Here is a 15,626-nt window from a genome sequence, read left to right as displayed (position 1 = left end):
CAGTTGCTGAGTCTGAAAGAGCAGATCCTGCATGCTAGCTAAAAAGATTTCCTCTACTTTAGGGCAAAGTGTCAGGTCCAGCATGAGAAGAAAGAACTGAAGGATTATCCTCCATATCTCACATCTCTATTTTTATCCTTAGAATTAGTTAGCAATTTATTTTATACAATGAGCAATGGGGAAAAAATGAGGTCAAATACCAAGCAAAGTTCTTTTAAAAATAGGAGCTGAGATACGAATAGAGCTCAGTAATGGTATACTTGCTTTGCATGAGTGAGGTCCTGGGTTCAATTGTAGCACCGCATTGAAATTTAAAACAAACTAAAAAACCTAATTCATTTTTTTAAATTTGGTAACAATGAGTACCAGAAGACAATGCTCAAAAACCAGGCAAAATTACATTTTGTTCTGAGTCCTAGCTCCTTAGAGAGCCAAAAATCTAGACCAGTTATAATAATGAAAAGCCAAGTAAAAGTCTGAATTTGAATTTTCTTCTTTTGGGGGGTTAAGGGAAAGTGAGTGTTTGACCACACTCAGCTGTGCTTGGGGCTATTCATGGCTTGGAAGTTCTGAAGGTACTGCAAGAGATTATGTGATTCCAGAGAATGAACCAGGAACCCCTGTTTGCAAAGCATTTGTCAGCCTATTAAGTCTACTGAGTTCTCTCTGGTTCAGAACTACCACGGTTCTTTAAATAAAAGAGTTAGGGGGTCAGAGGGATAGCACAACAGTAGGGTGTTTGCCTTGCATGCGGTCCACACAGGACAGACCCCAGTTCGAATCCCAGCATCCCAAATGTTCCCCCAAGCCTACCAGGAGCTATTTCTGAGCACAGAAATAACTCCTGAGTAACCCCTGAAAGTCACTGGGTGTGGCCCAACAACAACAACAACAAACAGATCCAAGAAGGCTAAGTAGCACCTAAGCACCACTAATTGTGACCCAAAACAGTGAGCAGAAACAAACAGAAATTAACATAGAAATTAACAAAGTAAAAGTCTGTTTTTTGGAACAACAACAATAACAACAGAACTAATACAGCATGCTTCCACTTTATTACACCTGTGGACTTAAAGTTACAACAAGGGTAAAACATCTGTGTACCAGTAGTTGAAGACCACTAAACTAATAAATTAGAAAAGAATTACCACTATGAAAGCCACAAGTAGTTATCTCAACAGCTCTAACAAAAATATAGTAATATGAGGCCGGAGAGATAGCACAGTGGTAGGGCATTTGCCTCGCATGGAGAAGGACGGTGGCTCGAATCCTGGCATCCCACGTGGTCCCCCAGCCTGCTAGGAGCGATTTTCTAAGCGCAGAGCCAGGAGTAACTCCTGAGCACCGCTGGGTGTGACCCAAAAACACAAATAAAACAAAACAAAAAAATTATACAAGTAAACTTGACAACTTAGTTTAAATATAAGAAATATAGTGAAAGATGTAACTGGCCAAATGGACAAAGAGAAAATCTCTTAGTCCCTATATCTATTAAAGAAATTAGGTTCATTTTTAAAATATATCTCCACTGGGCCAGATAAAGTTCAGTGGGTTAAGCACATGCAGAGACCTATGTTTGATCCCCAGCACTGGCAACGAGACCCCCTGATTAGAGTTCACACCAATATAATGCAAAAGTAGTTGCATATATGTACCCAGACAAAACTACACATAAATTATCTAGGCTATTTCATTGGGAGCTTAAGTCAAATAGTCAAGAACTGATGCAAATCACCTTTCCAACTCATTTAAAGAAATGAACACTCCAAACACAAACTTTATAAAGAAGCAAACTGTGAATATTCAAATATGGCAAAGGCACTGAATCAAAAGGAAACTACAAAACAGAATTTCTCACCAGAATGGTTAAAATATTAATAAAGATATAAAATTGAAGTTATTATATACAGCTGATGGGAATGATAAAAGTAAATGAACTTTGGGGGAAGTTGACAGTGTCACATCACCTACCATGTTATTCCAATTGGGGCACTTGCCAAAGAGAGGAAATCTGTGTTCACTAAAAGAGTTTTTGTTTGATTGGTTAGTTGGTTAGTTAGGGGGTCAGACCTGCCAATACCCAAGGGTTACTCTTGACTATGCACTCAGGAATCACAATTAGCAATGCTTCTTGAGTGACAACACGGAATGCTTAGAGACTGAACTCAGGTTGGCAGCATGTAACGACGCAGGGTCCCTACCTACTGTACATTATCTCTGGACCCCCCAAAAAATTAATGTGGCTTTTTATAACAGCTTTATTCATAATTGTCCAAAACTAGAAACAGCCTAAAGGTCTATCAGTGAAAAGAGAAAAACAAATGGCCGCATATTCATTCAATTAAATACCATTAAGATGTAAAAAAAAAAGGAACAAAAGAAACACTTGGTAGCATTCAAGATTTTTTGCTGAGCAAAAGAAGACTTGCATAAAGTGAGTAAATATAGTATGATTCCGTTCATATAAACTTCTAAAACAGGCATCTCTTTAATCCACCGTGCGGAAAAAAAAAAGTTGGAATGGTGACTGTGTGTGTAAAATAAAGAGGACTGCAGTTGAGGCACTGAGGAAGATGAAAGAACTTTCTGAGGTACCAATGACTTTCTAAAAAAGTTTGAGGTACACAGGTGTTTGCATTTGTCAAAATTCAGTAAATGTACCCAGGAGATTATAGAGATTAAGTATTAAAAAAAATCTTTAAACAATGAACCATATAATGCCATGTATATTGGTATATGTAGGGGAAACAGCACAGGTGGTGTGCAAGTTCCATCAGCAAGCAAAAAAAAAAACCATCGCCAAACAAATAAAAATAAAGACTGATGGAGAAAGGAACAGAGTGGACAGATGTGTAACACAAAGCTAATATTTAAATAGTAAAATCCTAATTTATGTAGGTAATACTATATCACTGAACAGTTTACTAACTTGGTAAAAATATTTCCCTATGAGAAATAACTTTAGCCAACATCTCACATAAGCTCATTTGTTCTTTTTGTCTCCATTTCTGCTACACCAGATAGTGCTCAGAGGATCATATGGGGTATCTGGATCAGCCCTGAGTTAACTGCATGCAAGGCAAGTGCTCTCTAGGCTGTATTCTCTCCTGCCCAGCTTGTTTTTTAAGTTACTTGTTTCCAAAAAATACTAAAATTAAGGCAAAAGAAAAGTTTAGCACATCACTATAACCAAAACTTCTATTGACTTTTTTTCTATGTGGGTGGGCTGGTATGGTTTATGGCCACATGTAGTAGTGCTATTTCTGGATACATATACAGGAGTGACCCAAGGAGTGCTCAGAGGACCATATATAGTGCAGATGACTGAACCCAGGTCAACAACATGCAAAGAAAACACCCTAGCCTCCTGTACTTTCTTGGCAAATATTTTTATACAAACTTTTTTTAAAGTGATATCTTAAGCAAAGGATACATTTTTTTAAAGGTTAGATTAAACAAAAGTCTATACCAACAACTTTTAAGTTTGGAAAGATATCTATAAAAACTAGTTAAATTTTTCTATAATCTAATTCAACGGTTCATAAATCTCGAAGCACAACATTCCCTTAAAGTATAATCAAGGACCATACCAAATGAAGAGGAGTACAAAAAGATGTCCATTCCAAGACTGGAGCATTCTGACTCATCTTACCCAGTGGTGGGCACCAATGAGAACAAAGTGTTTCACAAAAGAACTACTTTATTTTAGTTCAAATAGCGGGAAGGCAAAAACTAGCAGAGACATGCTAAAAAATTAGAAGAGACAGGAATGAGTCAGACAACATCACTGAAGGTTAAATGTGAGTTGTATTTAGCATTTAAATATAAAAATAAAAAAAGCACCAAACTGCTATCCACAGTTTGTGCAGGCTATAAAACTGAAATACTTCATGGTATATGTCCTAATTCAAGTCATGTACTAATTATCAGAAAGCCTACCTCAAAATTATTTCAGTTGACTGTAAGTCATACAAACTCAAAATATTCAATACTTTCATAACAGTATTTAAAAAAAGGGTTATCTGAACTTCCCTAAAATTAAAAATAAATTTTATCACAATAGTGATCCCTCAACAAAATTATGTCATTAGTAGAACTGAACTAAGAAGATAGTATCACTCTAGATTAATATTATTTGTGAATAATAACTACATTTGACTGCTGTCCTTTGAACAATAGAAAACTAGGGTAAAAAAAATCTTATCTACTGAAGAAAGTTTTACATAAACTGTCAACAATAAAAAGACTGGATCATTTTGATATGGCTGTTATTAAGACATTAGAAATAGTTTTTTAAAAAGGAAACTGAAGGTTATGTTTCCAATTGTGGAGAGGGAGATTCCATTGTTAATATAATCTCTAAATCATACTTTAAATAAATATCACAGTCCAAGTGGGATAGATTCTTAATTTTGCTACAGCAAAGAACTGTACTACTTTAAAAGTCATAGAGAATTAAATATGGCCTCATATCAATTTTGAAATGTTTTTTTAAATTAAATTCATTCTAAAAAAAACTGTAAATTCAATTTTACATGGAAGTAAAGGCCATTAACTAACACTCTTCCTCCGCCTAGATCAGAAGTAACATTAAAAACTTAGGCACTGTGGTGGAGGTACAGTGCTTCAAGAAGCTGTACATGAAGACCATACAGACCATATTTTAGCCATAATTTGAAAGTATTCTTCCTTACAATCTTTGTTTGACTAACTTCAATTCAATTTTTGAATTCACACTTAAAAACCTCTTATTTAATTAACCATAGGCATTGTACAATACAAAAGCCCTCTTACCTGCTCTAACACAGTCAAATGTACTTTTTCCTGGGTTAGATAAACTCTAGGTTAGATATACAAATCCTCACTTTAAGTAAGGGTTTCCTTACGGCTGTTGTTCACTATATTGTGAACTCCAAAAGGGTGAATATCACTTCAAAATGATGTATTTAACATCTGACCCATAATAAGTAATAAAGTGCTTGTGGAACAAATATAAACTTTTTAAAATTTTCTCATCCAAAGGATGGTGCCCACTCTTACCAGGAAAATTCAGTGACTAGCATTCTAACCAATAATTGACTGAAAAATTTTCAACTACTCAGCCTGAACAAGATGGGAGAAATTAGATTTAACAATGACTTAATGCTATGTGCAGACAAACGTGAAAATATGGTAAACAGTCAAATACAAGGGGTTATGTTTGTTTGTTTTTTTCAGGGGAGAGTGCGCACTTGGAGAACTTTATAGTTAATTGCTTCTTCTTTCCGCAACTGACCTTTGTCTAAACATATCAACTCAAGGTGAGGCTCACACAACCACATAATAACTACTGATCTGTTTTACAATGTATTTTAGTATATCTGAGTATACAAACACATAATACCCTAAACAAGTGATAACTATTGTTATCACCTTCCCCTTCCTTAGTATTTCTAAATAAAACTTGTTTTAATTAGAAAAAAAAGACTCCATTTGAGATATAAGCCCTATTTTATGTGTGACTAATCCTCAAATTAACTAGCATCTGTTAATGAAATAAAATGAAGTATTTCATTTGTGAAATGAAATATGTGAAAAATATGTGAAAAAAATGTGTTAAAATAGTCAAATTTAGATTTAAAATAAAAGTAAACAACTTTAGCTAATTTACATCAAACTCCCACGTTACTACATTTTTAAAGAAAACATTAGTAGTTGGGGCCAGAGAGATAGCATGGAGGTAAGGCGTTTGCCTTGAATGCAGAAGAACGCTGGTTCGAATCCCACCATACCATATGGTCCCCTGAACGAAGAGCCAGGAGTAAGTCCTGAGCGCTGCCGGGCACGACCCAAAAACCAAAAAAAAAAAAAAAAAAAAAATAGTAGTACTAGTATCTGAAGTGATGGTTCTTTGGTTTTGTTTGACATTTCTCTCCATCCACTTTCATAAAGCTTCATGTCAAACTTAACCAAGTAAAAAGTATATATGTTAAAATACAGGGTTATTTTTCTCAAAATTACAACATTAAAATACAGAGACACTAGTCTGGTGCATGGGTCAGCTTTTAGGACTTATCAAGCGGGTGGAGGGCAAGCCTTATACCTGGTTCTGTGCTTAGGGATCATTCCTGGTAATGCTAGGGGGAAGCCTACGTGGTTCCGGGATCAACTCTCGAGTGCAAGGCAAGGGCCCAACCTGTTGTACTATCTCACAGGTCCTGAAACACCTAATTTTGGAGAACTATGCTCCAGAAGCTTCTTCCTAAATCCTCGCAACACCTCAGTAGATCACTGTAGCCCGGGAAACAAAAGGGGCTGTGGCCATAGAACGTTAGATGGCACCTACAATTTCATCTGCGCTCACTGAGCACCCAAAAAGACCCGCCGCCAGTTGTTTCCTACAGACATATTTTGATCGACCCGATCAGACTGTACAAACTTCAGAAAGTTCGTAAACTTAACCCTAATATGTGAAGCAATTTTTGAGTGACAAGAAACTTCTTCTGATCGGAAGGTATTATATCTTCAAGGCGAAAACTCATAGTGTAAACAAAACAAAACAAAACAAAACGACTAGGCAACAAAACAAACTTTTCTTTTCTTTTTTTTTTTCTTTTTCTTTTTGGGTCACAGCCGGCAGCGCTCAGGGGTTACTCCTGGCTCCATGCTCAGAAATCTCTCCTGGCAGGCTCAGGGGACCATATGGGACGCCGGGATTCGAACCGCAGACCTTCTGCGTGCAAAGCAAATGCACTCCCTCATGCTATCTCTCCAGCTCCAAAACCAACTTTTCTGGGGGCTGTCCAGGTCGGGGTTAGAATTGCAAAGAGTCCGTGTGTGCCCAGGTCCAGACAAGTAAACCCAGGGGGAGAAGAATTCCCAAGGAAACACTGCAAGCAAGCTGAGCACTGTGCAAACTCTAAATAAAAAGAAAGAAGAAGAAGCCCCCTCACCCCTACCACGCCCCCTTCACCTGGGAGTCTTGGGGTGAGGGGGGTGGCATTCGAGAGCGCTCGCCACGCCCCCCAAAGTTGCTCCATCACAACTTGGGTTCGCCGCCCCGTCCCCCCACGCCCCCCAAGACACACACCAAACAATCCCTCCGAAACAGTTCCAAAAGTCTCTGACCTGCAGCGAAGTGCAGGGGCGAAGACTTGCGTCCGGCCATGTCCTTGGCGTTCACGTTGGCGGCGTCCACCAGCCTCTTGACCCGCGACACGTCCCCATTGCGACAGGCTTCCAGCAGCTCGCGGAGAGCCCCGCTCACGGCGGGGACCCCACCTGGCCCGGGGGCGGCGGCGGCGGCGGCGGGCCCGGGCCCCAGGCTGCTCACGGCCACGGCCACGGCGACTGCGGCGGTGCTAGCTCCGAGGGAGGACGCGGCCTCGGGGCTCTCCGCCAGGCTCGACCCCGGGGACGACGGGGAAGAAGCGGACGACGAAGTCGGGGAGGAGGACGAGGAGGAGGAGGCCGGCGGCGAGTGGTGGCTGGAGCCCGCGGCGGCCGAGCTGGGGGCGACCCCGACGGCGGCCGCAGCTGTCACCGCCGTCGGGCCCGCGGGGGCGGAAGCCGCGGTGCCGACGGGGCTGCAAGCGCCCGCGCTGTCGGCCGGCTCCGGGGACCGCGGCCTGTCGGGTGGCTCCCGGCTCCCATCCCCCTCCGGCAGCGCCAGGCCCTGCCGCGGGGAGGCGAAGGGGGCTAGGCCGCCACCCACCGTCGGGGCAGCCGGAGTGGCCCCCGGGGCCAAGCCGGGGCTCAGTGCGGGGGGAAGCGGCGGCGGCGGCGGCGGTGGCGGCGGCGGCGCCGGAGCCCCCGGAGCCCCCGGAACGGGCTGGAGTGGTGCTGGATGATGGTGGTGATGATGCTGAGAGCGACGCGACGCCGCCATCTTCGCACTCTGCCCCCCCTCCTCCAGCGCTGTCACTGCGGCAACGGCCTCCCCGCCCGCCCTCACTTCCGGTCTCCGGGCCAATGAGCGGGCAGCGCGCCGGAAGTGACGTCCGGCGGGAGGCGGAAGCGTCGCCGAGAAGGAGGGAACTATTGGGAGTTCTCCGAGGAGTGCCACGGGAGGGGCGTGGCCTCGTGGATGAAGGGGCGGGCTCTGTGACGCTTGGCCAGGCGGGCTGAGTGGGCCGGGTAGATTTGAAAGTTGGGAGCAATTGGTGATGGGAATGTTGCACTAGTGAAGGGGGGTGTTCTTTACATGACTAAAACCCAACTACAAGCGTATTTGTAATCACGGTATTTAAATAAAGATATTTAAAAAATTAATTTAATAAGAAAAAAGTTGGAAGCAACTTCTGCATAAAAGGAAAACTTTCTGCCTGTCTTTTTTTTAAATAAATTTTTATTGTAACCAAAGTGCATTACAAATCTTTCACAGTAATATTTAAGGTACATAGTGACAATGAATCAGGGGCATTCCCACCACCAGTGTTGTCCTCCCTCCACCCCTGTTCCCAGCATGCATCCTATATCTCCCTCCTTTACCCCCCAGAATACTAGTGTAATTGGTCTCCACTTTACAGCTTGTTGTAGATTGGGTATCTATTCTCTTGTCATTGACTTTGGATTTAAGTCTTATCATTTTTGATTTCCACTACATGTTCATATGACTGGCCCTGGTATCATTCTCCCCCCCCCCCTCAATTTATGAGGCTGAATGATTCAAGTTATGTGATTCTGTTGGAGATAAAAAAGGATAAGAAAGAGAGAAGGAAAAAATTGGTAGCAACTATCAAAAAAAAGAAGAAAAAATGCACCCAGCAAAAAATAATAATAATAATAATAATAATAATCACAAGAGTGAAAAAGAAAGAAAAAAGTGGAAAAGAGAAGGAAAATAATATCAAAAACAAAAAAAATAAAAATAAAAAAGAGGGAGTGCTGCTGTGGCAGGATTTGGTGTTCCCCCACCTTTTTTTTTTTTTTTTTTTTTTTTTTTTTTTTGCATAAGCACAGAAAGTATTGGGGAAGAAAGAGAATTCCCCTGGCCTAAGAGATTCAGGGTTTCTCTGCCCTTGAAGCATACCGTCATGGGAACAACCACTGGCTCCATATATACTCATTACCACATCCCATGCTTGTCTTTTCTTCTGATAAGTTCCTAGTTCTGACTCTTTCTATCACTAGGAATAGACAGTACACATTCAGTTGTTAAGTTTAATTTGTTGTTAAGCAATTTTATTGGGATACATATTCTGTCATATACACGTGTTTTTTCTTTCATAGTTTTTTTCAAAACTTAATTGTGACCAGGGGCTGCTAGATTTAAGATGCCACATCTGCTTGACAGAGTTCTTAAAACACCTGAAGATGGGCTGAAGCCCTTCACAGGAGGCAACCATGTCCAAGCACCAGTGGGTGTAGACCAAAAATTAAAAGGATAGAAATAATATAACTTATTAGAAAAGTGCAAATCTTATGATAATGTAATTTTTAAAATAATGTTTTCCCCTCATATTTCTTAATTTGTATGTTTTAAATTGAGTTTTGCAATGGTGTAGATGATTTAGGAGTATAAGTGTCAATCTGCCTGATTATTGACCTTTTCAGCCCACTGACTCTCTTTTAGTAATCTCAATTCTGGGTCAGTCTAAGGCTTCCTTTTGATTGGAAAAGGATGTATTCCTTTGATCTGTTCACTTATATACCACCTATAAGATCAATATTTTGTCTTCTGATTTATTTCACTAATAGAATCCCCACCAATTCCATCCATGCATGCATATATAGCAAAAAGAAGGATTTCATCTTGCTTGTAGTTGAGTGGTAGATGTACCACAATTTAGCTACTTACCTGTGGTTAATCAATTGGGGTGTTTCCAGATCTTGCCTATGTTAAATAGCACTACAAGGGCCATAGGTCATATAACTTTTCAAATTAGTGGTTTTATTTCATTTGTATAGATAGCTTTCAACTTGGCCTAAATTGTGAGGATCAAAACTCAAGACCTTGTATGTTCTAGATATCAGCCCTTTATCTGATATATCAAGTGAAAAGATTTTTTCCCATTCTGTTAGCTGTCTTCTTGCATTAAGTAGGGTTTCTTTTGCCATGCAGAAGCTTTTTAGTTTGATATAGTCCCATTTGTTTATAGTTGATGCTAACGTTTTTGCCATTGGTGCCCCGGTCTCAAAGACCCTTTTGATATAAAGGTCTTCGAGTGTTCTGCCTATTTTATTCTCGATAAACTTTATAGATTCAGGTCTGATTTCCAGATCTTTGATCCATTTTGAGTTGACTTTTGTATAAGGAGTGAGATATGGGTCGATTTTCACTTTCGTGCATATGAGTTTCCAGTTGTACCAACACCATTTGTTGAATAGGCTTTCTTTGTTCCATTTCATATTCTTGCCTCTTTTATCAAATATTAGTTGGCTATATATCTGGGGGTTTATGTCTGGGAATTCTGTTCTAATCCACTGGTCTGAGGTCCTGTCTCTGTTCCAGTACCATGCTGTTTTTATTACTATGGCTTTATAGTATAGTTTCAAATTAGGTAAGGAGATACCTCCCACTTCTCATTTTTCAGAATGTGTTTAGCTATCCTGGGTCTTTTATGGTTCCAAATGAATTTTATAATTGATTGTTCTATTTCTTTAAAGAATTGTGTCTGGATTTGGATAGGGATTGCATTAAATCTATATAGCAGTTTGGGTAAAATAGTCATTTTGACTATGTTAATTCTACCTATCCATGAGGAGGGGATGTTCTTCCATTTCTTTAGATCGTCTTCAATTTCTTTCTGAAGTGTTTTGAAGTTTCCCTGGTATAGATCTTTCACTTCTCTTGTAAGGTTGATTCCTAGGTATTTGATATTTTTTGATACTATCTTAAATGGAATTGTATTTTTAATCTCTCTCTCCTCAACTTCATTGTTTGTATATAGAAACGCTACTGTTTTTTGTGTATTGACTTTGTATCCAGCCACTTTCCTGTATTGGTTGATTGTTTCTAGGAGTTTTTCTGTGGATTCTTTAGGGTTTTTGATGTATATCATCATATCATCAGCAAATAGAGCTAGCTTGTGTTCCTCTTTCCCTACTTGAATTCCTTTGATTCCCTTCTCTTGTCGGATTGCTATTGCTAGGACTTCTAAGGTTATATTGAATAAGAGTGGAGAGAGTGGACAGCCTTGCCTAGTTCCTGACCTTAGTGGGAATGCTTCTAGCTTCTCGCCATTAAGTATAATGTTGGCTGTAGGCTTTTCATAAATAGCTGTAACTATCTTAAGGAAGGTGCCTTCTAACCCTATTTTGCTGAGTGTCTTTAACATGAACGGATGTTGGATTTTGTCAAACGCCTTCTCTGCATCAATTGATATGATCATGTGGTTTTTGTCCTTCATGTTGTTGATGTGGTGTATAATGTTTATTGATTTGCGTATGTTGAACCAACCTTGCATTCCTGGTATGAATCCCACTTGATCATGATGTATGATCTTTTTGATAAGGTGTTGGATTCGGTTTGCTAAGATTTTGTTAAGTATCTTTGCATCAATGTTCATTAGTGAGATTGGCCTGTAGTTTTCTTTTTTGGTGGTGTCTTTGCCTTCTTTAGGAATGAGTGTGATATTAGCCTCATAAAAGGAGTTGGGGAGGATTCCTGTTTTTTCTATGGTTTTGAAAAGCCTATGGAACAGTGGTAATAAGTCTTCTTGAAATGTTTGATAGAATTCACCTGTAAATCCATCTGGGCCTGGGCATTTGTTCTTAGGGAGTCTTTTAATTACGTCTTCAATTTCCTCTGAAGTGATTGGACTGTTTAGAGTTTCTAGGTCTTCCTTTTCCAGTCTTGGAAGAGGGTGTTTGTCCAAGAATCTGTCGATTTCTGGTGGGTTCTCTAGCCTAGTTGAATATAGTTGTTCATAATATGATCTCATGATATGTTGTATTTCTTGGGGTTCTGTTGTAATCTCTCCCCTTTCATTCGTGATCCTAGTGATTTGGGTGTTTTCCCTCTTTTTTTTGGTAAGTTTTGCCAATGGTTTGTCTATCTTATTTATTTTTTCGAAAAACCAACTCCTGGTCTCATTGATTTTTTGTATTGTTTTCTTAGTCTCTATGTTGTTTATTTCTGCTCTGGTTTTTATGATTTCTTGCCTTCTGGTTGTGGTTGGATTTCTCTGTTGCTGTTGTTCCAATTCTTTGAGGTGATCTTTTAAACTGTTGGTTTTGTTATTTTCCTGTTTCTTAACATAGGCCTGTAATGCTATGAGTTTCCCCCTAAGTACTGCTTTTGCTGTATCCCATAAATTCTGACATGTTGTCTCTTCATTGTCATTCGTCTCAAGGAATCTTTTTATTTCCTCCTTGAGTTGTTCTTTGATCCAGCTGTTGTTAAGCAGTATGTTATTCAATCTCCAGGTATTAGTTTTCCTCCATTGCTTCTTCTTGACATCAATTATAAGCTCTGTTGCATAGTGGTCTGAAAGGGTACTTCTAATGATCCTTACCTTTGTGATCTTATATAGGTTGGCTTTGTATCCTAAGACATGATCTATTCTGGAGAAGGTTCCATGTGGGTTTGAGAAGAATGTGTATTCTACTTTCTGGGGATGGAGGGCTCTATATAAGTCTATTAGCCCTAATTCTTCTAATTTTTCATTTAGAGCTCTTATTTCTTTACTATTTTTCTGTTTGGAGGATCTGTCCAGTGGTGATAGTGGAGTATTGAGGTCCCCTACTATTATCACAATTCCCTTCATGTGTTTCTCCAGGTTTGTCAGTAGTTGCCTCACATATTTTGGTGATTTTACATTAGGTGCATAGATATTGACCAGGGTTAGCACTTCTTGATCTAATGTTCCCCTGATCAGTAAGTAGTGCCCCTCTTTGTCTCTGATCACATTCTTGAGGTTGAATACAATTTGGTCTGATATAAGAATGGCTGTCCCTGCTCTTTTTTGTTTTCCATTGGCCTGAATAATTACTTTCCATCCTTTAATTCTAAGCCTGTGCTTATCCTGTAACTGTAGGTGTGTTTCTTGCAGACAGCAGAAGTCCGGTTTATTTTTCCTAACCCAGTTCTCTACTATGTGTCTTTTAATTGGAGAGTTTAGTCCATTAACATTTAGGGAAATTATTGATAAAAAGGACTGTTGTGCAGTTGTATTGTGTGGCGTGGTTGTTGTTACAATCGGGGGTTTGGATTGTGTAATTCGTCTCTGAGTAAGTCGCTTAGGATCGGCTTAGTTTGCACAAATAGTTCAAGTTCGTTCATATTTGTGAATGTTTTTAGTCTGCCCTCCCATATGAATGATAGTTTTGCTGGGTATTGGACCCTGGGTTGGAAATTTCTTTCACTCAGTCGTTTAAATACGTCATTCCACTGTCTTCTTGCTTGAATTATTTCAAATGGGAGATCTGGTTTGATTCTTATGTCCTTTCCTTTGTACTTGAGGTTTTTTTTCTCCCTTATTGCTTTCAGGAGTTCCTCTTTCTCTTTGTTTTTCGCCATTTGGATTATTATGTGTCTTGGTGTGAGTTTATTAGGGTCTATTTTATTAGGGACTCTCTTGACTTCTTGGATTTGTCAGAAACCTGAGCCCTTCAAAACCAAACGAAGCCATAAAAAAATGGGGAGACGAAATGAATAGACATTTCTCTGAGGAAGAGAGAAGGATGGCCAACAAACACATGAAAACATGCTCACCTTCGCTCATCATCAGGGAGATCCAAATCAAGACAACAATGAGATACCACCTCACACCAGTGAGGTTGGCTCACATCAAAAATAATGGGAACAACCTTTGTTGGAGAGGATGTGGTATGAAAGGAACTCTCATTCATTGCTGGTGGGAATGCCCCTTGGTCCAACATCTATGGAGAAAAGTCTGGAGAGTGCTCAAAGAACTTAGAATTGAGCTGCCATTTGACCCAGCAATTGCTCTCCTAGGCATATATCCCCAAGATGGAAGGACATTCATTCCAAAATACATATGCACCCCACTATTTATTGCAGCACTCAGTATAATAGCCAAATCTTGGAACCAACCTCGATGTCCAACAACAGATGAATGGATCATTAAGATGTGGTACATATATACAATGGAATATTACATGGCAGTTAGAAATGATACAATCACAGACTTTGCAGCAACGTGGATGGACCTAGATCATGTTATGTTAAACGAAGTAAGTCAGAAGACAAAAGAAAAACACAGAATGGTAGCACTATTCTGAAACACCTAGAACACATAAAAAACAAAAAAATGACATTGAAGAAGCATAACTGCTAGAACCACAAAGAAAGACTTCATAAACTCCATTCCCTGATCTGCACAGCCACCAAGATCTTTAGAAGCAGGACTGATTTTACCATCCAAGATAAAGTAGAAGTCTTCCACATACCACGAAAGCAGCAAGAGGAGAATAAATGATCTATTTTTTTGACGTCTTTATTTTGGTGTGGAGATTACGGTTGATGTCTCCAATATTATTTTATTTTATTTTGTTTTGTCTTTCTCTTTCTTTTTTGCACTTGAGTATGATTTGATTTCAGAATCGAGATTATTGTGTGGTGCCTGTCTTTATTGCTGTGGTGCTTATCGGTTATTTAATTCGATATTTTTTTGTGTGTGTATTGTTGTGGTATTTTAATTACTTTTTTCACATCCTCTCTCAAACTGAGGTTGGAAGCCTCTAGACAGGACTCTGCCTATTTTCAGCATATTTGATTTTTGTTTTTTTTTGTTTTTGTTTTTTTTTTTTTTTTTTTTTTTTTTTTTTGTTTTTGGGCCACACCCATTTGACGCTCAGGGGTTACTCCTGGCTATGTGCTCAGAAATCGCCCCTGGCTTGGGGGGACCATATGGGACGCCGGGGGATCGAACCGCGGTCCTTCCTTGGCTAGCGCTTGCAAGGCAGACACCTTACCTCCAGCGCCACCTACCCGGCCCCAGCATATTTGATTTTTGATTGAGAAGAGGACATATTAGGTGATGAGTATTCCCCTGATTCAATGTGAATATGTACCCAAATTACTACAGTGAAAGATATGTAAGCCATTATGAAAAAAAAAATTGTGTTTTTTAATCAGAAATTTTCTTTGACTTACATGTATTATTATTATATCAATTATATTATATGTTATGTTATGTCACTATATTATGTTATATTAGTTTACCTCATTATGTTAATCAATTTTGTCCTTTAAATGAATTCTTACTTTAAAAACAAAACAAAACAAAAAAAAAACAACTTTAGTTTGCTCTGAAGAAAAAAAAATAAAATAAATAAAAGATAAGATAAGGCCTCCCAAATCTTACCACAGGCTGTGTTCTTTACACTGGCTGTATAGAAAGAGGAGGTACAGTAAAGGCACCCCATATACACCTCAACACAGGCCCCTTGCCGGGTATGTATTGTGAATTGGGGGACAAAAAAAAAAAAAACTCAAGACCTGTCATTTACTAGCTGGTTTATTTGGATATGTTATTTAATCAGTTTCCCATCTGTAAAAGTAAATGCTCAGTAAACATTAAGTATTAAAGTTTTTTTTTCTAGTCTGTTATCTGTATTTTATTTTTCACACTTCACTCATATAACTAACAATTTGTTTATTCTAATTTTTTAGCACAACCTCTCTTCAGCATTACTCTCATTCTTTACCTTTCTACCCACCAAACTAAAATAAAAATCTA

The 15,626-nt window shown here is 39.2% G+C and overlaps 1 protein-coding gene and 1 non-coding gene across 2 annotated transcripts in view; one reads left to right on the top strand and one right to left on the bottom strand.

Annotated features, from left to right (window-relative positions):
- TNKS (tankyrase) overlaps window positions 1–7,867 on the bottom strand; it is a 186,793-nt gene extending 178,926 nt beyond the window's left edge. The window contains exon 1 of the mRNA XM_049772427.1: window positions 7,108–7,867. Coding sequence (XP_049628384.1) covers window positions 7,108–7,867 — 760 coding nt within the window. The remainder of the gene's footprint in view (window positions 1–7,107) is intronic.
- A 7,367-nt stretch (window positions 7,868–15,234) lies between these two features.
- Window positions 15,235–15,367, top strand: LOC126007879 (small nucleolar RNA SNORA51). Its single transcript, XR_007495355.1, has one exon. It is a non-coding gene; the product is annotated as a small nucleolar RNA SNORA51 (small nucleolar RNA).
- Window positions 15,368–15,626: the final 259 nt, after the last annotated feature.

Source organism: Suncus etruscus, chromosome 4, assembly GCF_024139225.1.
Source record: "Suncus etruscus isolate mSunEtr1 chromosome 4, mSunEtr1.pri.cur, whole genome shotgun sequence".
NCBI classification, from domain to species: Eukaryota; Metazoa; Chordata; class Mammalia; order Eulipotyphla; family Soricidae; genus Suncus; species Suncus etruscus.
The sequence above is the reverse complement of the archived record's forward strand: the minus strand, read 5'-3'. Positions and strand labels throughout refer to the sequence as shown.